We start from the raw sequence: 27,165 nt of genomic DNA, 5'->3' as shown, positions 1-27,165 counted from the left end.
CTGTGTCATTCCTCAGGGTGACAGCCAAGGAAATACAGGGAGAGCTCTGGGCCTGCTGGCTGCTGGATCCCCTACCCAGAAACAAAGACATCCCCCCTTACCCATCAGGGCCTGTCTGGGCCCCCTTCTCTTCTGGCCATTGCTCACATTCTTCATGGTGACAATGGTTTCCTCCCTGCTCTGCTCTAGCTTCTCTACTTCACCTTCTACATAGCCCCAGAAGGTTCTTTCTAAAACACACACCTTCTGGAGCTCTATACTGCTCCTGGGCTAAAGTCAGAACTTCCTGCCCCAGACCACAAGACCATTAGGATCTGGCTCCCGTGGCCTTACCAGATTCCTGTCTCACTTCCTTTCCTTGGGCTCTACCTCCCATCCTTACCAACAGGCACCTGGCCTGGGAAGGACAGGCTCAGGGTTTCCTGGCCCTGGTCTCCACCCAGGCTGGCCTTTTGGAGGGGAAGTGGGCCCAGGCTGAGTCACTCACTACCCACCCTGCCTGTGACTCAGAGATGCCGCTGGCCCTGCCCTGTCCCTGTGCAGCCTGGGCATTTCCAGCCTCCCCTCTGAGGCTTGGCCAGACAGGATGGATTAGATGTCTCTGCCTGAGCAGAGCCTCACTAGTACTCTGGACCCTTTTTTCTCTTTCCAGGGAGCCCCCTGCCCAAGTAGGAGCCTCCCTGCAGCACCCTTGCCCTGGCTCCCGGACACCCATGGAATGCTTGGTAGAAGGGTGAGCCTGCCCTGGCCCCCAAACCCCATCAGATCGGAGCCAGCCCTTGGTGGCTATGGGCGCAGGGCCAGGGTGAATTGGAGCCCTGCTTGACCCGGGGGCGGGCTTGTCACCAGACTCAGGACTATCCAGCATTGAGGATATTCCCTCAAGGTCATATTTAAAGCCCTCCCTGGGCTTTGTATCAGAAAACCCGGCGGGCTTGTATCTCGGCCCCCTTCCTGGCTATGTGGACCCTCTCATTTGGTCTCTCGGTGTCATTGGGAGTGGGCAGTGAGGATTACTGGACTAACCGGTGGGAAGGGCTTAATGGGTGATTTCCATCACAGGCCACTGCGCCTCTGGACTCTAGCCTTTTACTAGTTGATTGCCTCGGGCAAGTCACTCCACCTCTCTAGGCCTCAGTCTTTGTACACCGTCCCCCCCCCCCCACTTCCCTGCTGGGAAGCCTTGTCCCCAGGAGAACAGAGGTCACGTTCCTTGGGAAGCTCTTTCCTACCCCTACTGCTGTCCTGCCCCGTGCCAAGCTGAGTCAAGAGCTGCAGCTAAAGGTCACCCCAGCTCCCTGCACTCAAGTGGGGCACTGAGCCCATCCCACTGTCGGAACTAGTTTGTCACTTCTCTTCTCCACCAGACTGGGCTCTAGAAAGGCCAAGACAGCTGTCCTGCTCACCACTGTCTCCCCAGCACCAGCACAGTGCCTGGCATGGCTAGAGTAGGTGAAAGAGAATACTTGCCAAGAACAGGAGTCAGACCTGGGTCCAAACCCCAGCTCTGGTGTGTCTAAGCTGTGTGACCCCGGGCAAGGGCCTTTGCTTCTTGTGCCTCTGTGTTAAGGGGGGGCAGCAGTAGAACTGAACCCTGGCTAGGTGGGGGGATGGGAGGGTTCAGAGGGGCCTGCAGCGGGCTAATGTGTGGCAAGTGCTTAGCAGTAGTGCCTGAAACCCAATAGGTCCTCAAGAAATGTTAGCAGAATGACTCAAAACAGAACCAACAGAGCTCCTAGTTCCTCCCCAAGGCTCTTCATAGGAGCCACTTCCCTCCAGCCCAGTCTCCCATTGCACACTGAGAGCCCCCCCCCCCACCCCAGGGCTTGCTCTTAGAGCACAGTGGGAGGGATGCCCCAGCTCCCACCCCCTTGCCCTGCTTTGGAGGAAGCCGAGGATCTGGGTCTGTGCTGGGCGTCCTGCCATTGTGGATTCAGAACAAAGCTCCTGCCTTGTCTTAGCCCCAGCTGCCAGGGGGCCCCTCCCTGTCTCCCCAGGGGGCCCTGGGATTGTCATTCCAGAGGCCAGAGCAAACAAGGGCTCTTGTTGCTCTCTGGTCTGTTCCCACATCAGCTCAGGGAAGCCAGAAACTCCACCATCGCACTGCCCCTGCTACTTCCTGGAAAGAACACCCGATACATTGGAGAGCCATGGGAGAGGCCGTGAGCAGGCGAGAGCCATGATGTTCAACACATAGTTCTTTCTTTTTTTTTTTTTTTTTTCAACACATATTTCTTGAGAGTGGCCCTTTAGTTTCCTCTGGATCCTATGCAGAAGGGAAACGGAAGGGGAATTGACAGGTTGTAGAGAGATCTGGGAAGAGGTACTGTGGTCCAGAGGACAGTGGGGACAGTGTCCTGGGCACAGTACAGAGTACCATCAGCTGTGTAACAAATGGGGTAAGAAATCATCCCTAAACATTGTGGCTTAAAGCAACACACGTGAATTATCTGACAGTTTCTTGGGTTCGGGTATTTGGGACTGGCTTAGTGGAATAGCTCTGGAAGTCGCCCAGGGCTGTGGCTCATATGAAGGCTTGGCTGGACCTGGAGGGTCCACTTCCAAGATGGGTCATCCACACGTCTGTTGGGGCAGGTGACCTCGGTTCCTTGCCACGTGGGCCTCTCCACAGGGCATCTTGAGTGTCCTCATGACATGGTGGTTGGCTTCTCTCAGAGTGAGTGATAAAGAGAGCCAAAAGCCACAATGTCCTTTGTGACCCAATTTCAAAAGTCACACTCCTTTCTCTAATATCTTCAATTATTGTTTAACTCAAATACTGTCATTTCTCTGATATCTTAGGTCAACCCTACTCAATAGGGGCCTTCCTACCTCGGCTACCCTAAGGGCATGAATACCAAGAAGAAGGGCTCTGTGAGGTCAGCTCAGACTGGTTGCCATATCGGCAAATGTTCGATGTTCATTGAATGAGACCGTGAAGGACACAGCTTGGGACCACAGGGAATGAGGCCCCAGGTGGGATTTTGTTGGCACACCTCCATGTCCTCCCAGATATAGCACATTAGGATCCTGCCCACAGTGAACATTTTGGCAAATGTCTGCTCAGTGAGGGCCGGAGGCTGCTTTCTGTGCTCCCCACTTGCAGCCGAGAGGAGGTCTGGGCTCCTTCGTCTGGTATTTGAAGCCCTGGGTGCTTTGTTATCTCCAAGCCCACTCCCTGTGATTCTTCTGGTCTGATGAAGCCACCCCCTGCTGCCTGGGGCTGATGGAACGTTCCAGAATCTAGGCCTCCTTCTGCCCCCTCATCACGTGCGCCTCCCCCTTCTCCCAGCCTTGCCAGCAACCCAGCTGGGTAGATTCTTGTGCAGCACTACCTGCTGCATAGACTGAGCATTTCTCTTGGTATGTGAACTTTCTCTAGTGTTTGAATCCTGCCCATGTGCTTTATGCCGGAGCCCAATATCAAAGAAGCCAAAGCTGAGGTTCCTTAGCTGAACGAGGAAGCCCCTCACCCCAGAGGCCCCTCTGCCAAACCTCCCACAAATCTAGTCCAATCCTTATCATATAGTATGAGGAAACTGAGGAGGAGGAAGAGCCACGATGATGAGCTACGTCTGCTCAGGCTGCTGTGACAGGTGCCCCAGGCTGGGTGGCTTATAAATGACAGGAATTTATTTCTTCCTTCCTTCCTTCCTTCCTTCCTTCCTTTCTTCTTTCTTCTTTCTTCTTTCTTCTTTCTTTCTTTTTTTTTTTAAAGATTTTATTTATTTATTTGACAGAGATCACAAGTAGGCAGAGAGGCAGGCAGAGAGAGAGGGGGAAGCAGGCTCCCTGCTGAGTAGATAACCCAATGTGGGGCTCGATCCCAGGACCCTGGGATCATGACCAGAGCTGAAAGCAGAGGCTTTAACCCACTGAGCCACCCAGGCACCCCAGGAATTTATTTCTCACAGCTCTGGAGGCTGCAAGTCTGAGCTCAGGGTGCCAGCATGGCTGGAGGGCGGGACCTCTTCTAGGTCACGGTTTTGTATCCTTACATAGCAGAGGAGCTACTCGCTCTCTGGGGCCTCTTTTGTAAGGACACGGAGCCCATTCATGATGGGTACGCTCTCACGCCCTCATCACCTCCCAAAGTCCCTACCGCCTGATACCATCATCTTGGGCATTAGGTTTGGAACATAAAAATTTCAAATATTCAGACCATAGCACAAATCTGATGCAAAAGGGGAACAGCAGGGCTTGAGCCTTATCTCCTAATTTGGGAGGATTCTGCCATTTTCCCTGCCATTTCTACTCAGAGCCAGGATGTGAAGCGTGAAGCTGGGGAGGTCTGTAGGGTCTGGCCCAGGTTCACAGGGAGTGTCACCCACAGAAGTTGCCAGCCGGTATCCCCCAGATGAGGCAGCAAAACTTTTTGTTTTTCTTCAGGGGAAAGCATTACAGATATTTTGCCGAGGGGAATTCTAGAAACACTTGTGGAAAAAGGCTTTTACATGTATTGAAAGCTTTCTCCTTTGGGGTGTCTCTAGGCACCTCTGAGAGTTGGGCAGGAATGGTGATTTATTCTGGATCCTCTGAGAAGCAGACACCAAGATGGAATGAAAGTGCAAGGGTATTATGAGGGCAAACATCTGCCAGAGAACATGGGAAGGGAGCTGGGAAGGCTGGGAGAGATGTAGACCATGATGTAAGACTCTGAGTGGAGGAGAAAGTGAGGTTGGGTGTAAGTGTTCCTGACCACCCTGTGGTCTAAGGAAGCTTCAGCAAGGCCATCAGAGCCCTTGAACCAAGGAAGGCAACCAGAAGAGCCCCCATGTCTCCCAGGAATGGGTCTGCTTCAGTATTCCTGCTGTGCTTGGGAACTGTCTAGAAGGAGCCTGAGGGAAGTCTAGCCTGAGCAGAAATGTGGTGATAGATTTCACACTGCCCTTGGTTGGTTTTACTTGCTGTCATTGGAGGTCTGTGGGACACATCCTCAGGGCCACTACAGATGCCATTGTGACTCCCATTTTTATGGAGTCAGCAGAATTCCAGAAAAATTCCAGGGTCTGCCTGAAGTTACAAAGCAGAATGGAAATCAACCTTTCAACTCTCTTCCAGCTTCTTAAGTGATATAGATCCTAAATCTCGATGTGAGATTGATGGATTCTTAGGGCATTTGGATATAACATCCCAGGATATAGGTAAGGAGGGTTTGTGTGCTGTAGGGTCAAGAGCTACGTGTCCTTGGGGTTTGTAATGAGATCGCCATCTTAACAAATGTTGTTCAGGGAAATTTCCAGGACCACGAGCATGTCACTATTTCTCTGACAGGGGTATAATGAACTTCACAGAAACTTCTTAAGCCAAATTTAATTCTTTAATTCACCATAAAGAAAGAAAGAAATTCTGTACTTTTAAAGTTGGAAGGTTAAAGGTTCATAAAATCACAGAGACCTGGAATCCCTGCTCCAAGCCAGGATGTTGGGCTGTGAGAATCATTTCATTCTTCCCTATTACTGCATAATACTAAAGCTCCCACATGACCTACTTTTCCTAGGTTGTTTGAGTCAAGGATCACCCTACTGAGTCTGAAGGAATAGAGTGAACTACTTGGGAAAAGGACTTGGACCCTCTCAAGAGCCCTCAGTCTCAACCTCTTCCTCTTAGGATGTGAACTCCTTTTTTTTCCTTTTTAAATATTTTATTTATTTATTTGACAGAGATCACAAGTAGGCAGAGAGGCAAGCAGAGAGAGAGAGAGGGAAACAGGCTCCCTGCTGAGCAGAGAACCAGATGTGGGGCTCGATCCCAGGACCCTGAGACTATGACCTGAGCCGAAAGCAGAGGCTTTAACCACTGAACCACCCAGGTGCCCCAGATGTGAACTCTTTTGATCCTACCACAACCAATTCAGAAAATTAAAAAGAATAATTTAAAAAGGAGGATCCAGGGGCACCTGGGTGGCTCAGTGGGTTAAGCCACTGCCTTCAGCTCAGGTCATGATCTCAGGATCCTGGGATCGAGACCCGCATCGGCTCTCTGCTCAGCAGGGAGCCTGCTTCCCTCTCTCTCTCTGCCTGCCTCTCAGTCTACTTGTGATTTCTCTCTGTCAAATAAATAAATAAAATCTTTAAAATAAATAAGTAAATAAATAAAAAGGAGGATCCAAAACTATATTTCCTCAACTATGAAAAAAAAAATGCATGGAAGGAAATATACCACTATACCAAAATGTTGACTTGGTTATTGCTTCAAGATAGTGTTACAGATAGACTGTATTTGTTTTTCTTTTTCCACAAATGGGCATATATCTTTAAAAATAAATTTCTTAGGGTTCCAGTTCTGAGTAAGATAGAGTAAGCATCATCTGTCCTTCCCCCAAACGCAACCAAAAACATGGGACTGAATGGAACAGCTTTCTGAGGACTTGAAAAATGAAATGGTAGCAGGTGGTTTGGGGAAGGGAATCAGAACTTGAAGTATAAACAATCTGGCAGTGAGCTTCCTGTTTTGTTTTTTGTTCCTGTATCTCCTGGCCTGGTCTCAAAGGCAGCATGACTCCTGGAACTGTGCACAGGGCATGGAAGAAAAAACTCCAAGAAGCCCTATCTTCCTGGTCTGAGGAGTAGAAAGAAGGGCCCCTTTAGGACAAAGTAAGAGAACCCTCCCTTTTTTTCTTTTTCCCTTTACTCTTCTTTTGCCCTACTCTCAGGCAAGCCTCGTACTTAAGTTAAAATTCAGGGCAAGGGTGCTTGGGTGGCTTAGTGGTTAAGCGTCTGCCTTTGGCTCAGGTCATGATCCCAGGGTCCTGGGATTGAGTGCCGTGTCCCCCCCCCCCCTCCGTCAGCCTCCCCCCAACCTCCTCCCCCCTATCCAGCTTCCTGCTCCACCAGAAGCCTATTCTCCCTCTCCCTCTCCCACTCCTGCTTGTGTTCCCTCTCTTGCTGTGTGTCAAAAAAAATTAATAAAATAAATAAATAAACAAACTCGGGGCAGCAACAAGGGCAGGAGCAGCTGGGAAAGCACCTAAAATCCTGAGGGGAATCCCTCCCTCGGACCAAAAGAGCCTTGTTCTAAAAAGTGTGTATGGAGGGAGGGAGCGCGGGTCAGGGGAAGGAATTCCCATTGCCTTTTCTGTCTTTGCCTGGCTCCAGAGCAGACCCAGCCACAGAATGTCTGCAGCAGAGCAGGGAAGCCAAAGGCTCTGATTTCCACATGGAGGACCTGGGGGTAGGTAGCCTTGAAGACTCCAAAATGTGGGGGAGATCCTGGAGAGGAAGGAGCTGGGGAAATGGAGCCTAAAAAGTTGCATATGAACTGCCAGGCTCTAGGCATGGATCTGAGTCTAAACAGTATTCCAGTGACTTTCAGAACTAAACTAGGGAGACCACCCAGACTGGCCCCTGGGTGGTACAGAATTAGGATAGATCTAAAGTACATTGCCAAAGTTTGGAAAATTGAACTGACACTGGAACTATGGCCCTTTGAATGACATTCTTTTTCTTTAAGATTTTATTTATTTCTGGGATGCCTGGGTGGCTCAGTCGGTTAGGCCACTGCCTTCAGCTCAGGTCATGATCCCAGGGTCCTGGGATCGAGTCCTGCATTGGGCCCCTTGCTCGGCAGGAAGCCTGCTTCTCTCTCCGCCTCTGCCTGCCACTCTGCCTGCTTGTGCAATTTCTCTCTCTCTGACAAATAAATAAATAAATAAAATCTTTAAAAAAAAAGATTTTATTTATTTCTTCATGAGACACAGAGAGAGAGTGAGAGGCAGAGGGAGAAGCAGGGGAGTCTGATGGAGGACTCGATCCCAGGACCCCAGGATCACAGCCAGAGCCGAAGGCAGATACTTAACCGACAGAACCACCCAGGTGCACCAGCTGTGTAGATTTGAAAGATCTTACTGGCTTTATTCAATGATTCATGGATCTGGCAGCATTCAAATTACCAGAAAGAAAGAAGCTCCAAGGAGCTGTACAAAATGAAAGACTTTTTTAAGCAGAAGGGATTAGGTATAAGGAAGTTATTTTAGGCAAAAAAGTGGGTAGATTACTGCAAGGTAATTTTTCTTTAGGGGATGTCAAGGATCTATCAGGCAGGTTATCTAACGAGTGCTAATCAAGCAACTCCTTTTTTTTTTTTTTTTTTTTGTCAGAGAGAGCAAGCACAGGCAGACAGAGTGGCAGGCAGAGGCAGAGGGAGAAGCAGGCTTCCTGCTAAGCAAGGAGCCCGATGTGGGACTCGATCCCAGGATGCTGGGATCATGACCTGAGCCAAAGGCAGCCAGCCATTTAACCAACTGAGCCACCCAGGCGTCCCTTTTATTTTATTTTTTTAAAGATTTCATTTATTTCTGTGCACCTGGGTGGTTCAGTCATTGAGCATCTGCCTTTGGCTCAGGTCAGGATCCCAGGGTCCTGGGTTCGAGCCCCACGTCAGGCTCCGTGCTCAGCAAGAAGTCTGCTTCTCCTTCTGCCACTCTCCCTGCTTGTGTTCCCTCTCACAGTGTCTCTCTGTCTCTGTCAAATAAATAAATAAAATCTTTTAAAAAAAGAAAAAAGAAACACCCTGTTTCATCTTTAAAAAAAAGATTTTATCTATTTTTGAGAGAGAGAAAAAGAGCACACAGGAATGGGGGGGGGCAGAGGGAGAAGGAGACTCCCTGCTGAGCAGGGAGCTCAATGTGGAGCTTGATCCCAGGATCCTGGGATCATGACCTGAGCCTAATGCAGATGCTGAACTGACTGAGCCACCCAGGCATCCTGATCAGGCAACTCCTGATAGACTGGTTTGAAATTCCATTTCTGGTAGGGCCAAAACTGTAATTAATTTAAGTCTCAGTTTGGTGGCATGAGGCTTAGCATAAATGACTCCATTTTGTGCTCATAGTCTTTGTAAGGACCTATTTAGCCAGAGGGCTTCCATCCGTTAAACAATAACCTTGTTGTTTAACCCTTAAACTGTCCCTGCTCCCCTTCCCCCAGGGGACTTACTTAAAAACAAGTCCTAGAAACCAGCCCCAGGTAACAAAGCCCAAATACCAGGGTGGGTCAGGCCAGGTGGAGACATCCGATCAGTGGGGGGATGTATACTGTCTCCCGAGTTACCAAGGAGTATGGGCCCCACCCTCTGGGCGGCTTTTGGGCACCAATTCTGACCAAGGTGATAGGTTAATTCAAACATCTACTAGGGTAAATTGTAATTCAGTTGGTCACCTAGCATGACTGTGCAGCTTTCTTTGTGTGTTACAATTTCATTGACCACCCATGTGTGGTTAGGCCCAACCACATGGCCTTTCCCCTTAAAAGCTAGTCTGTGAAGCAGAGAGAGGTGGCCCTCTCTTGTAAGAGGTGCGGCCCTGAATATTCGGTCTGATTCTTGATGCTTGGTGCGGAATAAAGCTTTGCTTGACCTTCGCTTTATATCAGTCTCGCTCCATTTAATCACGGACCATTATTGGGGGACCTAACAGTCTTGTTTTTAACAGTCCACAGGAGGCAGATCAGAACTGAACCTCAGTGGGTCAACTGCCTCCTAAAACAAAACTCATCATTTTCCATAGGATTTAACCAACCCAGAGTCTCAAAACATAATATTGAAAATGTTTAGGATATAATTAAAATTACTCTCCATACAAAGAACCAGATAAGTCTGAACACTGAGATGACCTAGATGGAATTATGGGAAAAAGACTTTACAAATGAAAAGATAAAATGATTTAGCAGAAAGACAGAAGATACAGAAAATAACCAAATAGAAAACTTAAAACTAAGAAATTATATTCATCAAAATTTGAAAATATCAGGGCACCTGGGTGGCTCAGTAGGTTAAAGCTTCTGCCTTCGGCTCAGGTCATGATCCTGGGGTCCTGGAATGGAGCCCTGCATCGGGCTCTCTGCTCAGCAGGGAGCCTGCTTCCTCCTCTCTCTCTGCCTGCCTCTCTGCCTACTTGTGATCTCTGTCAAATAAATAATTAAAACAATTTAAAAAATTGTTTTTAAAATGTCCTGAATGGCCTTAGTAGCAGAATAGAGATAATAGAGGGAACTCTGTGAACTTGAAGATAGATCAATAGAAATTAACTGTGACAGTCAGAATGCCTATTCCTTTCAAAGATGTCCCTGCCATATTTCCTAGAAACAGTGAGTGTTACTCTACATGACTTTGTAGATCTAATTGAGGGTATGGACTTTAAAATAAGTATTATCTGGATTACTGGGCAGGCCTAACCTAATCACACAAATCCTTAAAACCAGAGAATTTTCTCTGGCTAGATTCAGAGAGATACAACAGAAAGAAAAGTCAAAGGTATTCAAAGTGTGAGAGGGACTCAACCCCCTTGATAGCATTTGAAGGAATGTGGGCAGTTTCTAGGAGAAAAGATTAACCAGCTGATAGTAAGGAAATGGAGTCCTTTGTCCTACAACTACAAGGAACTGAATTCAGTCAACAACCTCAAAAAGCTTGGAAACAGAATCCTTCCCAGAGCCTCCAGTAAGAAAAAACACATGATTTCAACCTTATGAAACATCTTGACTTTGGCCTGTGAGACCCTAAGCAAAAGATTCAGTCAAGCCGAACCAGACTTCTGACTGACAGAAATTGTGAAATATGAATAGGTATTGCTTTAAGTGGCTAAGTTTATAGTAATTTGTTATAGCAGGTAGATAAAACTAATACATTATCCATTGAACATCAGAGGAAAGTGGTTAAGATATTAATTCTAAATAGATTCTAAAATGTTAAGTATGTATATTATCTAGTGTCACTTCTAAAAAGTTAAATATGTAATTAAATAGAAAATTAAAATGGAATACTTTAAAAATATTGAATAGTCCAAAAAAAAAGGCAGGAAAAAGTAAAACAGAGGACAAGCAGAAAACAAAATGGCAGACCTAAATCCAAATATTGATAATTTTGGTCTAAATGCACCAATTAAAAGACAGATTAGACATGTTTAAAAAGCCCCAACTATATGGTATCTACAAGAAAACCATTTAAAAATATATATATATTTATTTATTTATTTGAAAGAGAGAGTATGAGAGAGGGAGCAATCACAAACAGGGGGGAGGAGCAGAGGGAGAAGTAGGTTCCCTACTGAGCAGGGAGCCCCATGTAGGCCTCAATCCCAGGTCCCCGGATCATGACCTGAGCTGAAGGCAGGTGTTCAACAAACGGGGCCACCCAGGCACCCCTCTTTTTTAAAATTTTTATTTTTTAATTAATTAATTAGTTTATTTGAGAGAGAGAAAGAGAGACAGATGAGAGAGCACACAAGCAGGGGGAGTGGCAGAGGGAGAGGGAAAAACAGGCTCTCCGATGAGCAAGGAGCCTGATGTGGGGCTTGTGACCCAGACCAAAGGCAGACTTAACTGACTGAGCCACCCAAGTGCTCCAAGAAACCCATTTTCAATCTAACAATACAGTGGATTCAAAGAAAAAGGATGTAAAAAGATGTATCATGCAAATACTACTTAAAAGAAAACAAGAGTGGCTATAGTCATATCAGGCAAAGTAGACTTCAAAAAATTAAGAAGGGTAAAGGGACACTGCATGTTGAAAAAAGGTCAATTTACAGTAAAGACATAACAGTCCTCAATAAGTATGTACCTAACAAAAAAACTTCAAAATACATGAGACAAAAGATTAAGAGAAGTGAAAGGAGGTATAGGCAAATCCATATTTAAGTATTTCCTACACTCTTCTCTCGTTAATCAATAGACCAAGTAAACAGAAAAACAAGGTATAAAAGAATTGAAACCACCATCAGTCATCATCAATCAATAAACTGATTTTTATTGACCACCCTATCCAAAATGATGTTTTTTTCCTCAAGTGCACATGAAACGTTCACCAAGATAGACCACATCCTACATGGTAAAGTTAACATTAACAAATTTAAAGAAATAAAATCATACAACTTATGTCCTCTGATCATGATGTAATTAAATAGAAACCAGTAACAGAGAACTAGTGGTAAAATTTACAATACTTAGAAATTAAACTATACACTTCTACGTAATACATGGGTAAAGGAGAACATTTCAAGAGAAATTAGAAAACATTCTGAAATGAACAAAAATGAAAATGCAGTATATAAAAATTTGTGGGAGGCAGGTCTAAAATCAATAATCTAAGTTTCTACCTTATGAAATTAGAAAAGAGAACAAGATACATTTGAAACAAGCAGAACTGAAAAAAAATAAAGAACAGAAATCAATGAAGTAGGGAAGGGAAGAACAATAGAGAAAATAAAAAACATGGTAGGTAATTGTTTAAAAAGATTTTAAAAACTAGTAAACCTGTAGACAAACTAACAAAGAAATAAAGAGAGAAGACAAATTATCATCATTAAGAATGAAAAGATATTTCTGTGGACCCTGCAGATAATTAAGATAATAAGGAATACTATAAATAACTCTATGTGCATATATTTGACAACCTGGATGAAATGACACTATTCCTGAAAATTCACAAAGTACCAAAACTCATCCAAGATGAAATAGATAACTTAGTCATTTTAACTATTAGAAGAATTGAATTCATTGTTAAATCCTTATGAAAAAGAAGTGTCCAGGTCCCAACGGCTTCACTGGTGAATTCTACCAAACATTTAAAGGAAAAATAACACCAATTCACACATCTCTTACAGGAAATAGAAGGGGAGAAAATACTTTCTTACTCTTCCCTAACTGCCTTAATAAAGGGCTTCCTTAACTACAAAAAGCCTATAGTTAACATCACAATCAATGGTAAAAGATGGAACACTTTCTAAGATCAAGAATAAAGCAAGAATGTCCATTTTCATCATTCATATTCATCATCATACTGGAAGTCATAGCCAGTGTAATAAAATAATAAATCAAAGACATTCTGATTGGAAAGGAAGAAATAAAACTATTTCTATTTGCACACGACAAGATTGTCTATATGTAGATTGCCAAGGATTCTACAAAAATGCTCTTAGCAGGGTCACAGGATACAAAGTCAATACACAAAAATCAATTACATTTCTATATAATACCAACAACCAACGATTGGAAACCAACATCAAAATTATTTTTCACAGTGCTCTCCCTCAACTGAAATACTTAGGAATAAATACAGTATAATACATTAAGATTTATATGCTGAAAACCACAAAACACTGATGAAAGACATCAAAGACCTAACTCAATGGGGAGATATACTATATTCATGGATTGGAAGATTCAACAGAGTAAAGGTGGCAGTTCTCCCCCAAACTGGACAAAAGATTTAATACACTTTGAATTGAAATCCCAGTAGGAGTTTATATTTGTTGTTGCTGTTACAGACAAGTTGGTTCTAAAATTTATGTGAAAGACAAAGAAAGTAGAATAACCCAAACAATCCTTTTAAAAAGAAAATTGGAGGACTCACTATCTGACTTTAAAATTTACTATAATGCCAAGGTAATCAAGATAGTGTGGGATTGGTGAAGAGAAAAAGACACAGAGAATATCACACAGAATAAAGAGTCCAAAACAGTCCTACAGAAAGAAGCAAGGCAGCTCAATAAAGGACTCAACAAATGTAGTTGAAACCATTAGACATCTATATGAAAAAATATGAGTCTCAAACTAATATTCACACCTTATACCAAAGGATCATAAAAATAAGTGAAAAATTTTGACCCTCAAATCTTAACATTGGAGAGAATCTTTGTGCTCTGGGGTTAGGCAAAGAGTTCTTAGATATGAAGTAGAGTCCACAGATATTGTTGGGTCAGCGTTTCCGGGAATGCAGGAGGAACAACAGAAATAACCGCAGGGGCCTCCATCTTCTAGCCCCCTCCCCGCCTTTCCTTAACCCTTGACCCTCCTGCCAAAAGGGTCACTCTCAATAGGTAACCCAATACCTATGCAGGAAATAGGAGTTTCAAGAGCCCTTACCCCATACCCTCTGGTCACCAAATACCTTACCATATATGGATGTGAGCCCATGCTCTGCCTTGGCCTGATAAAAGACCCCCGCCTGACACCCACCCAGTTCGACTTCCACTTCCTCACCTCCCCTTTTCCGAGTTGCAGAACCTCGCAGGAGAGTGCCCACTTCCTCCCGGTATGACTTTCCTGGCTCCCCTTCTCCAGAGCCCTGAAACTTCCCTGGAGAGTGCCTTTAATAAATCTTGCCTTGCACCTACCTCATCTGGTGTGTTTACCTCACCTGCGAAACTTTACAGATATGAAGAACAGTCCATAAGAAGAAAAACTGGCAAGTTGCTCTTCATCAAAATTAAAAACTTTGCTCTGTAAAAAATACTTCTAAGAGAAATGAAAAGACAAGCTAGACTGGGAAAAAATATTTACAAATCTGTATCTGACAAAGGACCTGTATCCAGAATGTATAAAGTGCTCTTAACACTCAAGAGTAAGAAAACAGCCTAATTTTAAAATGGACAAAAGAGTTGAACAGACACTTCACCAAAGAGGGTATGTAGAAGGCAATGAACCACACAAAAAAGATGCTCAGCATCATTAACCATTAGGAAAATGCAATTTAAAACCACAATGAACTGATACCACACACCTATCAGAATGGCTAAAATAAAAAATATTGGCAGTACCAAATACCAGTGAGAAAGTGGATCTTTCATAGTAGGATGCAAAACATACAGGCACTCTGGAAGTCTGGTAGTTTTTCATAAAGTTAAACAGAACCTTTACCATATAACCAACAGATCAATCCCACTTTTTAGGCATATACCCTAGATAAATGAAAACTTATGTTCACATAAAAACCTATGTACAAATGTTTGTAGCAGTTTTATTTAAAATTTTCCCAAACTGGGAACCACCCAAATATCCTTCAATGGGTGAATATTAAAATGAACTGTGGTTATCCATACAATGGAACACTGCTTAGCTATAAAAAGTAAAAGGTATGATTCTCAAAGACATAGTGAAAGCAGCCAGTTACATCCAGAAGTTACATCTTCTATGATGCTATGTATGTGCCGTTCTGGAAAAGGCAAATTTATAGGAACAGAGATCAGTTTGGTATGTGCCAGAGGCCTGGGGCAGGGCAGACGTTTGAATACAAACGGGTGGCATAATTTTGTGGGTGATGGAACTGCCCTGTGCCCTGATTGCAGAGGTAGTTACACAAATGTGTTAAAACAGAACTGTACATACAAAAAAGTTAATTTTATGGTATGTTAATTCAAAATTTTTAAAAATGAAGTTAAAATATGTCCCAACCAATTTCTCTTTGAAAAGACTATGAAAGAAATTTTCCATCTGGGTTTCTTCCAGAAAGGCTGCTTTGCACCAGCCCTGTTGTTTGTGGGTCTGTTTATTCACCTGTAAAACAAGAAGTCTAAAGCAGGGATTTTCCTTCTCCCTTGCACCCTAAAATCACACCCCTGGGCATGCCCTTTATGGAAGTGGGGATGGGATAGGTTTGGAGGGAGAAGGCATTTGGCTTCCACTGGGCTCTGGACTCCCAGAGCTGTTGTGCTTTTGTCTGTCTCATATATTGTTGGTCTGAAAACCTCTGGATTAGATTAGTTGGTCTTGAGTCAGGCCTCAAGCCCCTGGGGGGGGGGGGGTTGAAAAATCCTGGATTTCTGGGCTTATAGGTGGGGCCCATTCATTTGTTCCCATGGACCCCAGAGGTTAGCCAGCACTGGCATTAATGGTCAGCAATCTAAACAAGGCCTTTTGGGGGAAGCTGGAAGTGTGCTCCTCGCTCTAGGACCCCCAGTCATTCGTGGATTAAACACAATATAAACTCTGAAAAGGCTAAAAAGTCCAGGCCTCTTCTAAGGTAGGGTCTGAAAAGCCTTTAAACCACATTTTCCCCCCACAGGATGACTTTTTGGAAGAGCACTTTGTAAACAAGTGAAGGGCTGTGCACAAATGTGGGGAAATGCCATCGTGAGGATGACCACACTGACCCAGGCCAGCAGGGCCAAAGCATCATTCGTGTCAAAAGTTGCTACCCTAAGCACCTACCCTGTGCCAGGCCCCGTGTTAGGGATCTTTGAACCTCCATGGCAATGCTGTGATTTCCAGAAAGGGCTGTCATTGCTTGGACAGATGAGAAAGCTGAGGCACCAAGAAGTCTGAATCCCATGGGGAGGAGGTGACAAGGCCAGGTTCTGGTCTGCAGCTCTAGCCTTGCAAATCAGTACCTGGGAGAGGAATGCCTGAAACCTGACATCAGGCCTGCTCTCCACATGTGCCCCCCAGAAGGAAGCTAATGCCACCTTCCGTCAAGGGCTGGCAGGGGACTGCCAAGGGTACTTTGAGACCTTGCCATGTACCACAGCACTCAAAATCGAAACTATTTTTTAAAAAATTCTTATACTGTGGAATGCTTTCTTTGCAAACTATGTCATGTGTAAATCCCATCCAGAAAACCAGAGTTGGAGCCCTGTGGGTCGAAGGTGGAAGCAGGGTTGGCCTGGGCCCCCAAGACTCCCAGAGCACCACCCAAAGGCCACTTACCTAGTGGGTTGGCCCACTTACTGTGACGCCACGATGCTTAAGGCTCTGGCTTTGGGTTTAAAAGAATTTAATGGAACTGTGGCTGACTCATTCCTGGGTTAGTCGGTATGGGCGAGGGCAGCAGGATTCCAGGCTTGCCAAATGCTTTAGGTGCTAGTCTATCTGGCCTGGGCACTTGCCTCACTCTTCCCCTCTGGCCAGCAGCCATGACCTGTCACTCACAAGGGTAGGAAACTTCTCTGCACCCCTGTATGGTTAGTGGAGTTAATCTTTGAAGATAGGGATAATAAGATTAAAAGCTACAGCACCTTTCCTTTTTTTCCTGGCCCTTATGAAAGGCCTCATCTGTTTTTTTTCTGTATCAGCAGAAGTGAAATGTTTACATTCAGGTCTGGGTGGAGGGTCCACAGCAGATCTGCACCCCTGACCTGAGTGTGGGGGGCTGGCAGGATGGCTCACAGAGGAATCATCAAACAGACCTCCTTCTCGTAGATGTCAGGAATCACTCCCATCGGGGAGCTGACCATGTGCACGGTGTTCTTGCCGAACAGCTGGAACTCGTAGTGGACGAGCTGCTCCCAGAAGCCATGGTTGGGCCGGATGATGGGCCGGCATGACCTGGTCCATGCGTGGGCGTCCCGCAGGGACATGGCGTGGTACTTCATGAGGTAGGCGAGGCAGAGTGCGGCAGAGCGGCTCACTCCAGCGGCACAATGCAGCAGTGTGCGGCCCTGCTTCACCTCCACGCTGTGGATGTGGTTAGCAATGGGATCAAAGAAGTCACAAAGACGCGAGGTGGGGGTGTCGGCCACAGGTACCTGTATGTACTGGATGTCCTCGTATAAGGTATTTACCACTTCGACCGAGACGTTGATGACCGTGGTGATCTGGTTGCTGGTGAGCAGGAGCTTGTTGTTGGCAGCTGCCCCATTGCTGATGTACAGGCTGCTGGTGATCTGGGAGAGGCCGCTGACCGAGGGCTGCCGGAACTGAACCGGAAAGGGACACGGGGGTGCTGTCATCGGGCCAGGGGGTCAGAGGCCAGAGAGGCACAAAGGCTACATCTTTCTGTTGGGTTGTGCCATGGAAAACTGCAAGGAGGAAGAGAATGGTTGGAGAGCAGGAGCCCAGCTGGGCCGGAGATGGCTCTCCGGGATTTCTGGGGATATGGATGGTTGGGTCTATAACAGGATCCCCAAGGCGGTCCCCTGATCATCACAACAGAGCTACCCTGAAATCTGATCTCCAAGTCTGGAAGTCAAGGCTGCCCTTGAGGGGCTCCCCATCTCCAGCTGGGCAGGCTGACTTGTGTCAATCAAACACAAAGGCCCTGGCCTCTCTGTCTAGGTTCACACAGCCCTCCTCTCCCTTTAAGTGGGAGCCCCTTGCACAGTCTTGTTTCTGTTCTGACGTTATGCTCAAATCATAAGACTCTGAAGCAGTGACATGAGGAGTCACTGGTAGTATAAGAGAGAGGAGGGTCTCAGCTTCCCAGCTCCAAGAACCCTCTGAAGAAAGTGAGGAAACCCTCACTTTCCCTGTGAAAGTGACCTCAAATTATAGAGTCCTATATCATTAACCAAGCTCCTGCACCTTGCCTCTAAGGAGAGTGCCTAGGGAGGAAGGCAACTGACAGCTTCCTGAGGCCAGCATGAGGGACACTATAGCAGCTCCCAGAGCAGCAAAGGGGCCTCAGGTAGACAAGCTGTACCAGCATGATGCTGTGTGCTGCAGGGCTGTGGCAATGCACACAGGGAGGGGGACAACCCTGCTTTCTCCTAAGAAATCCCAGGCCCTTCACTCTCCCCGTCTTAAGCAAAGCTGCAAAAATAGCACAGTTTCCCCTACTCCACTGAAACAGGAGTATTCAGACTTAGAGCACAATTCTCAAGGCCAAATGGCAGTCTTCATCAGGCAGAGACAAACAAGGAGCAGAATTCTGTTCCTCTGCTTAATATATTTCAGTGGCTGTCCACGGTCAGGATGAGATGGAGCCCCTTAGCTTTATTGTCAAGGCCATTTGTGGTCTGGCTCCTGCCCATCACTAGCCTCTTTTCCTCCATCCTAAAGGGCCTTGGCTATGCCGAGCAATTTGCAGTGCCATATGGATACCTGGTCCTCCCTGGCCCAGGGCCTTTGCCTTTGCTGCTCTCTTGGCCCAGAACCCTCTTTCCCGACAAGTCTACCAGACTCTGATCTGTTTCATTCAGCAGAGGACTTGGGATCTTAGCTAAGGGTCACTTTCTGAGGGAAACCTTTTGGATCCATACCCCTCCCCGAGGTTTAATAAGTCCTTGCTCCAGGCTTTCTAAGTCCTATGTGCTCTGCTTCCTACCACTTCCTAAAGACGTAGTTTTGTCTTGATTCAGGATTCACTGGGAATTTGGGATTCTACTAGGATTTGCTGTAACTGTCTTTACTCTTACTGTAACACCAATGCTAAATTTGGTGCTTGATAATTATGTGTTGAATGAGGAATGACTTCAATAGCCATGACTCTGCCATCTCAGAGATCTTCTGGGGAGAATGAGTTTCCTGGCCTTGTTTGTCTAGAATTTGGGGTAAGAGCTTGGTGGAGGGGAGGGTGGTTCCTTAGCTGCTGGAGAAGAAGGCCAAAAGCTACATAGGAAATCCTACCAGCCAATGCCCTGGAGTCAAATGCATCAGGCTCACCCCAGGAAGGCCAGATGGGGCTGTTTGCCTAAAGTCATGTGGGGGCAGAGAAAAGCTCCCCAGCTCAGCTGAAAGCCTAAATACTAAGGGATGTCCCATCACTCAAAATAATGGATCCTTGTCACCCAAAAAACCCAGAGAAGAGTGGACCAAGGGTCCCCCAAAATAGTGCCCAGTGGGCAACAGGAATAGAGGAACTGCTATTCAGCACAGTGACAACAAGTGTGCAGAGACACTTCTCTTGAAGGTGAGGGTAGTGATGCGAGAAGAGACTTTCTCATGCTAGTCAAGTGATATTTATCAGGCTCTGTATTAGGTGCTGGGGATACTGAAATGTACAAGACAGTCACAGCCCTTTCTTTCACAGAGCTCAAAGTCTAGTGGGAGAGACAGACATTAAATGGCAATTATAGGCACAACAGAGCTGGAAAATAGGATTAACAGTGCCTGTCTCATAAGGATCGTCTGAGGATGGAAAGAAGTAACCCGAGGTAAAGTGTGTGACACAGGATCTGACACAGAATAAGCCCTTATAAACATCTAACTATTCTTGCTGGTGTTGGGGACATTGAAATGTAGGGCTTTATGGGAGTGAAGAATAAAGGGATTTATTTCAGGCTCCGGGCCAGGGAGTTGCAAGGATTGCCTCAAGAAATGAAACGAAAATCTGAAGAACATTTAGTGTGTGGGGGAGGGTGGTGGCGGTTAGTTTCACCATTTTATAGCTTACAAAGCCTTTGGCTTCCTTCATCTGGTTCGATCTTCAAGCCGACATAATAAGTGTCTATGGTTAATATCTCCACTTTACACACGGGAAAGTGAGGTAGAGAGGAGACAAGGAAATGTCTAGGGTCACAAAGCAAGGTCCGAAAGCTGGTCTTTCTAGTCTCACTACGTGTGGGAAAAGTCGGCAAAGACCGCGGGGCATTCATTAATCCCAGGTTATAAGCGTGGAAAGAAGTCCACGGCTTGACAAGAGCAAAGAGCCACTCCCACGGGTGAGCCCGCCGGGTTTCCTGGGGAGTTGACGCAGGAATGGGCTCCCTCGCCTGCTGGATGTCAAGACCACCCCCACAGTCTTACCTCTCTCCCGTGGGCGGGAGGGCAGGTTCGTTCAGAAATCAATCGCGCCCGAAGCCTCGGGTGAGGGTCTCGGGGAGACAGAAGATCGGTCACCATCTGGGAGCCACAATCCCCCGCTGCCCAGCGCTCTGGTTTCCATAGCAATGGTCCCTCCTCGCGGGGAGGAATCCGCTGTGCCGGGTCTTCTGGAAACCCCGGTCTCGTCTCGGTTCCCTGGAGCTGCCCCGCCGGGTCTTACCCCGTTACCCGCCCCGCGATCACGCGGGGGCCACATGAGTCCTGGCGGAGAAGTAGAATCAGCTCAGCGCGCGGCAGCCGGCTCCACCTCGGCCAGCCAGTCTCCACGGCAACGCGCCGGGCTGCAACCACGGCGGCTGCCGAGGGACAATCCTGCTGCGTCCTCAGCCTCCTAGACTCCGCGCATACGTCCCGCCCCAAGGTCCTACCTTCCGTCACGCGTCTCTCGGGCAACGCGTTTTGCTCTGCGCACCGGGTGGGCCCAGGGGTTCACTCCGCTTCCGCGCGCTCGCCCTCCGAGCTTGGCTCAGGCTCTGGCTCGCTTGGCCGAGTCGTTCTCTAGCATGGTAGACTCGGCTGCCAAGCAGTCCAGGCCCTCGGTCACATGGAACCTGGGCTCGCCATCAGTTTCATTGGCCTCCCAGGCGACCACCAGTTCCGGCACCACCACGACCTTGGCCTCCCGGCACGTTAGATTCATCAGCCAACGCGAAATCCACGTAGCGACCCAGCCGCAGATCTGCTTCCTGCGGCCGCGGACCGCGCAGCAGCCGGTGCTCTTCAGGTTCGGCCCTGGTGCCCAGGGCTTTACCAAATCCCCGTTCCTCCAGCGGCCCTTGGGACCTCGGCCTTGGTTCCCCCGGAGCCCCGAGCACTTCACAGCCGGGTACTCTCTTAAACCCCAAGCGAGCCAGGCTCCTTCCCAGTGCAGCTCCTCGCACCCTCTGGAGCCTGGGAACCCAAACGCCCTCAGCAGCCTCTTTAACTGACCGAGCCACTCAGGCACCCCAGAAAGATAGTATTTTTTTTAAAAAAAAGATTTCATTTATTTATTTGACAGAGATCACAAGTAGGCAGAGAGGCAGGCAGAGAGAGAGAGAGAGAGAGGAGGAAGCAGGCTCCCCGCTGAGCAGAGAGCCCAATGCGGGGCTCAATCCCAGGACCCTGAGATCATGACCCGAGCCAAAGGCAGAGGCCTCAACCCACTGAGCCACCCAGGCACCCCTGGCATTATCCATTCTTGACCAATTCTTCATTTTGGCCAAATTTTTACCTCTGGTTTCACCTAGGGCACCTGGCTCCAGTCCATATCTCCCCCAACCCCTCCCATCCCATCTTAGGAAGACTCCTCAAACCTCTTTCCACCACAAACTTGGCCTCACTTTTCTAAACTTCTTCCAAAACCCTCTTCCCTTAGAATTCCTTCTTCCCTTAGGATTCCCCTATTAACCAGCCTAACCTCCAGCCCCCCTTTGCCCTGCTTCCTCTGATCCCTCCCCCTGCCAAGTGCCAAGCACATGCTCCCCACTTAACCCCAATCAAATTTGTCCCTCTGCACCCTACCATACAGCTTTTGCTCTTCTTTGAGACCCCCCACCTCCTGTTTCATCATATTTTTTCTTCTTAAGCTGGCTGCTTCTGAGGACAGTTCTTTTTTGTGGACTGCTGTGGGCCTTTCAGGACGACTTTTCCTCTCAGCATCCAGAAAATACCCGTTTAGTGCACATTTTCTGCAAGAAGCAGCCTAGGTCTACTCCCTGCCAGTCCTCTGACAATTATGACAACTGTGCTTCTGTGCTTCTCCTATGAATCCTGGGAAAGCCTCAGTCACTCTCCACAGACCCCATCAAATCAGTCCCTGTCCTAGCCTGGGCCCCAGCCATCTCACCCTGTGCCACTTTTCCCTCCCACTTCCAGCCTAATGAATTCTAGCGAAGCAGCGGTGAAAAAGTTTTTACCCAAGAGTAACTTATCTCGGGTGATTATTCGTGACAACCTCAGTGCACAACGAATCTATGAGATGGAGGTAAGGTCATCAAAGATTTTGCATTAGAAGGTGTTTGTGGCTTGACCCATGTTCACTTTACTCTCCCCAGTAGCCTGGGCTGGGGTGTGTGTGGGGGGGAATCACAGATTTTAGAGTCATTAAATGCATCCTTAGAGGCTGCTTGGGATAGGCACTGTTTTGGGCACTAGGAAGAGGCTGGGGAACACGATGGACTGTGAGAATGTACTAATTTCTTTAAGTGGAGCAGGAAGCCCAGATTTGAGTTGCTGCCCCCTTCTTGACTCTGTTGACCTCTCTCCATGTTCAGGGCCAAATCTAGATGGGACTGTGAGATTCTGACATTAAAAAGAGTAGAAAAGGCTCAAGAGATGGTGCTAAAGCCTCTTAAACGCCAAAGAGACCAAAAGAACAGGGGTCTGGGTGTTCCTTCCTCTGCTAAACTTCAGTGGCATGATGTTGTGGAAAGAGAATGGACTTGGCAATGGATGAGAGAGCTTTGTGTGACCTCAGGGGATGACATTTCCTCCAGGACTCCCTTTTCTCATTTGTAAAACAGGATCTATTAGGATCCTCTCAGTTGTAGGTGACTCAAACTGAACATGAACTAGTGCAAGCAGAATAGAGAACAATGTGTTTACGTCATCAGGATGGGTAGGGCAAGGTCACCAATATTTGGGATGAGAGGAGCCAGGGACTCCAGTACCATCGGAGGTGTCTTCCACTTCCCCTTTGCAACTTTTTTCTGTGTCGTTGTGCATGTTGGCATCATCATCAGGCTGGCTGTCCCCAGTGAGTGTGGCCACAGGAAACCCTGGCCTGTAGCCTAGAAAGGAAATGGAGTGCTTCCACTCTTGGCTCACACTGGACAGATCCTGGAGTGATAGAAACTGGCCCATCCTTGCCCCAGTCAGTGTGGCCAGGTGGTGTGGGCTCTTTTGATTGGCCCAGGAGGGATTGGCCAGTTTCTATCACCAGCAGGGCAGGGGATGTTCTATCCCTGGCAAGTGGGCTGAGGATCTGTGAGATGCTATAACTGGAGACTCTCCTGAGGTGCTTTATATGAACCAGAGGGCTGTGCCCCCCTCCAGGCATCCAGAAGTTCTCCTTTTTTTTTTTTTTTTAAGATTTATTTATTTATTTGACAGATTACAAGTAGGCAGAGAGGCAGGCAGAGAGAGAGTGGAAAGCAGGCTCCCCGCTGAGCAGAGAGCCCGACGAGGGGCTCGATCCCAGGACCCTAAGATCATGACCCAAGCTGAAGGCAGAGGCTTAACCTGCTGAGCCACCCAGCCGCCCCCAGAGTTCTCTTTTTAACACTGTATTGAGCCCTTATGTGTTTTAGGTATTTAACATCCATATGTACTATGTATTATGTATTATTTTATTTTTTAAATATTTTATTTATTTATTTGACAGAGATCATAAGTAGGCAGAGAGTCAGGCAGAGAGAGAGAGAGGAGGAAGCAGGCACCCTGAGATCACAACCCGAGCCAAAGGCAGAGGCTTAACCCACTGAGCCACCCAGGCACCCAATGTATTATGTATTATTAATAGTTCAGGAAATTGAGGCTCTGAGAGACGGAGTAACTTCACTAAGGTCACACAATGCATCACTGTAGATTTGCAAACCTGGGTCTGACTGACATCTTCCCTGAAGGGTAAAGACTGTCTTCTCCTTGTTTGTAGACCTGGTGATTTGCTGAGGGCCCAGCCTGTAGGAGCTCAGTGGCTAGGACGCCTGAGTGGCAGCATGGCAGTGTTTCTGTCTTGCTCCCGAAAGTGCTCACATGAGAATAAGAGGCAGCTGTAGCTAGCTACTGGTTTCTCAGGACCTTGACAAGAACCCCTAAAACCCTGTGTCTTGGGAATCATCCGAGCACACTCTGAGAACACACCCATCCCCCCTCTTCATTCCTTGTTCCCAAGATCCACTTAGGTTCTTGGCTCAGGCTTTGTTCCCTTTCTCAGATTATCATGGCAACCCTGACTGACCTTCATGGAGCTCTCCTTTGCTTACATGGTGCTGGGTTCTGAGACGCTGTCTGGGCTTAGAATCCCCAGGAGAGTTTGCGAAAATGTCAGCTCCCAGGATCACCTCTCACCTGGTTCTGTTTTCACATGCGCATCCTTCGAAACCCAATCCCAATTTATAAGTCAACCCTCCACGAGGCTTTTCTCCATATCTCCCTTCTTGGAGTTCTGTACTTCCTGTAGGGATGTGTCACTCTCTGCCTCACTTAGAAGTGTTTGGGCACGTGCCCGACCTTCCTGACTACGTTGTAGTTGCTCTGAAGACCCGCAGCTGATTTTTTTAGTGTCCATTTCACAGCTAGCTGTTTGGAATAAGCAAATGAGTGAGCAAGATGAAGGATGTGCCTTCCTAGCGTTTACAGTCTTGGAGACAGGACAGAAATGATATGCTAGACAAAATAAATGAGGTCCATGTGATGTAGGGAATGTCAGAGACAATGTGTGGGAAGCACTAAGTGAATCATAGGCTCTAAGGATCCTTCCCCACCCCCACAGCTCTTTCTGATCAGTTTTCCAATAGAGATGTTGAGGTCCAACTCAGGCCCCTGGGCTGCAGACTGTCAGAGGTACCGTAAGGATTATGCAGTTCCATGTCCACGTTTTACAAAATAGGGAAACGGAGGCTCACTAGGAGTCAATCTATTTAGGGAATATTGAGTCCACCCAGCCCATTTTCCACCACCTCGGCAGCACAGGTGTCTCGCTTTCTGTGAAGTAGCCTCTTCATCCTCACATCAGCTCTGTTTTTTTTTTGTTTTTGTTTTTGTTTTTTTTTAAGATAAGAGCCTCAGACAAGACCAAGAGAAAGATGAGCCATTTGTATGACCACCTGAAGAAAAAGTTCATGATAGACCAGCTCAGGAAGCTGGGGCGCTGGAGACGAGAATCCATGACCATCCAGCAGTACCTGGATAGCATCCGCCTGTATAAGGTCCACTTCAAACTCCAGCGTAACAAGAAAAGCCAGCCACCCTAGTCAAGGCAGAATGATCTTCCCCCCATGTTCAAGACGATGAGAGGCTGTGGGCGGTGACGGCAGAAATCACCCACCTACACCACCGTAGAACTACAATAAAATGAGACCAGCGGACCGTGGAGCGCAAATGCTCTCAGCAAGTGTAATACTCCTTGCCCTGCCCCTCCACTCCATACGTTCTGGTGAAGGCAATGCTGACGGTCCTGTAGCTGCCTGATTGGGAGGAGGCCCAATCGAGCCTGGGCTTCCAATGTTAAGGCCAAGATCGAGCTTTGGTACCCATGTGTCTGAACTGAAATGTCAGGCCAACTGTCCTGGGACAGGGTGTGGTACCTTAGATGGGAAGGATTCAGTAGTGCGACTGGCTAGTGGCGAGGGGTCAAGGTGAGGCATCGGACAGACCTAGGTTCAGTGCTCTATCTGCCACTGTGTGACTTTGTAACATCTCTGAGCCTCTGGTTCCTTATCTAAAAGAACGGGGTGGTAGTGAGGGAACCTGCCTCCTGGAGCCAGTGTGAGGATGTGGAGTGCTTGGGCCAGGGCCCTTCGTTGCGGATGGCTCTGATCCTGATGGCTCTCGATGGCTTCCAGCCTTGCCAGTCCCCACTTCCTGGCCTCCCTGCTGTCCCGACTACACCCTGACAGTCCCCACGTTGTCCCTTTACATGCACAGGCCCCTCATCCAACATACCCCTTCAGCCCCCGAAGGCTCTCAGGAAACTCTTCATTCTTCAAAGTTTATCTCAATGCTATTTTCTGCACAACTTTTTGGATCTCCTTCTGCTTCCTGCCTGCCCTTCCCCCAGCCTCCCCTGCCTTTGTCACATGGGTTTCCTCTCCCCTCTGAACTTGGATTTCCCAGGGTGGCTTCATTCTGCCTTGTGTGGTAGAACAAGAACATTTGGGCATTTGTCCAGGCCCCTAATTAGATGTCTTTGAGAGCAGGGACCAAGGATCCTCCAAGATCCAGTCCAGGCCTCTCCCTGGACACTTCCCCCACGAGGCCTCAGTAGAAAAGGCCACTCCTTGCTGTGCCCACTCCTCTGTCTGCACCGGGTTTGTGGTTCGCCATTTCTTGTTTGCTCACTGTCTCCCTGACAATGTGAATGTCTTAATGGCGAGGATGCCAACTTACTCATCTGTAACCACAATGCCTAGTAAACGGAGTTGACACTGAGTGTTTTCTGAATAAATGACTCTTCCCCTTTGTATTATAGCGTTAGCACAGGGCACAGAGCAAGAGCCTAGTATATATGTTTTTTAAGTGAATCAAGTCCCCTCGTTTTACAGATGAGGGAACTGAAGCCCGGAGAGGTGACTTGATTGGCCTAGGGTCCTGCCACAAGTCAGTGGCAGAGAACTAGAAGCAAGTTTCCTGACTGCCACGGAGCGGTCATTTTGCATCACAGCACCTACTAGGTAAGAATCTCTGTCCTCTGGGTGGCTTTTGGAAGGCTTCCCCAGGAAGTCCTCACTCTACCTGCTCCGCATCTTGCCCCTCTCCAGGCTTGCTGCCCAGCAGCAGGCTTTCCCCTAAATGGAACAGCAAGAGCCTGATCTGGTTCATGATGTTTTTCTTTCCCTCCTCTATGGTCTCCGTTTGAGAACTGGAGTGTGCTACTTTTCAGTGGGGGGTGAAAATAGTCTTTTTCTAAGCTCTTGTCTGTTTTCTTGGCTGATCACAGCTGATTAGAATAATTGATTTTAAAGATTTACAGTTTATCATACAAGCAATGTGGCCACATCTGTCAAAAACCTCTTCTGGTAGATCAACCACTGCTGGCACTTTGGTGTCATTCCTATCTTGGTGTGTTTGTTTCCTTTCAATAGGTATTTTTCCTTGGCCATCAGCCAGTGTGCCAGGAAAGGGGAAAGGCTGTGGGGATCTTAGAGTCTTCAGAGGGCCCACCGAGCAGTCCCAGCTCCTCTTTCTCTAAACTGTCCCTAGGAGATCTGCC

At 47.3% G+C, this 27,165-nt stretch overlaps 2 protein-coding genes across 3 annotated transcripts; one reads left to right on the top strand and one right to left on the bottom strand.

The window, feature by feature from the left end:
- Positions 1–11,719: 11,719 nt before the first annotated feature.
- On the bottom strand, positions 11,720–20,530 carry DUSP18 (dual specificity phosphatase 18). The gene is made up of 2 exons (XM_059139904.1): positions 20,175–20,530; positions 11,720–17,509 (listed from the first exon to the last, which is right to left on the bottom strand). Exon 2 carries the CDS (start codon positions 17,438–17,440, stop codon positions 16,874–16,876), a length of 567 nt encoding a protein of 188 aa, XP_058995887.1. The 5' UTR covers positions 17,441–17,509; positions 20,175–20,530; the 3' UTR covers positions 11,720–16,873.
- A 105-nt stretch (positions 20,531–20,635) lies between these two features.
- C11H5orf52 (chromosome 11 C5orf52 homolog) lies at positions 20,636–26,489 on the top strand. 2 transcript variants are annotated; one of them, XM_059139903.1, is made up of 3 exons: positions 20,636–20,976; positions 22,110–22,218; positions 25,010–26,489. In XM_059139903.1, exons 1-3 carry the CDS (start codon positions 20,756–20,758, stop codon positions 25,205–25,207), a joined length of 528 nt encoding a protein of 175 aa, XP_058995886.1. In that variant the 5' UTR covers positions 20,636–20,755; the 3' UTR covers positions 25,208–26,489. The 2 variants fall into 2 exon arrangements, with proteins under 2 accessions (XP_058995886.1, XP_058995885.1); XM_059139902.1 differs by having other exon boundaries at positions 20,636–21,078.
- Positions 26,490–27,165: the final 676 nt, after the last annotated feature.

This window comes from Mustela lutreola, chromosome 11, assembly GCF_030435805.1.
Source record: "Mustela lutreola isolate mMusLut2 chromosome 11, mMusLut2.pri, whole genome shotgun sequence".
NCBI lineage: Eukaryota > Metazoa > Chordata > Mammalia > Carnivora > Mustelidae > Mustela > Mustela lutreola.
The sequence above is the reverse complement of the archived record's forward strand: the minus strand, read 5'-3'. Positions and strand labels throughout refer to the sequence as shown.

Bases quoted from the DNA above. Each gene is read 5' to 3' on its own strand.
- DUSP18 (XM_059139904.1), bottom strand. From the start codon at position 17,440: ATGACAGCACCCCCGTGTCCCTTTCCGGTTCAGTTCCGGCAGCCCTCG.
- C11H5orf52 (XM_059139902.1), top strand. From the start codon at position 20,756: ATGGTAGACTCGGCTGCCAAGCAGTCCAGGCCCTCGGTCACATGGAAC. The intron at 21,079-22,109 runs GTACTCTCTTAA...TCCCACTTCCAG, and splicing joins CCCGAGCACTTCACAGCCGG to CCTAATGAATTCTAGCGAAG. The intron at 22,219-25,009 runs GTAAGGTCATCA...TTTTTTTTTAAG, and splicing joins AACGAATCTATGAGATGGAG to ATAAGAGCCTCAGACAAGAC.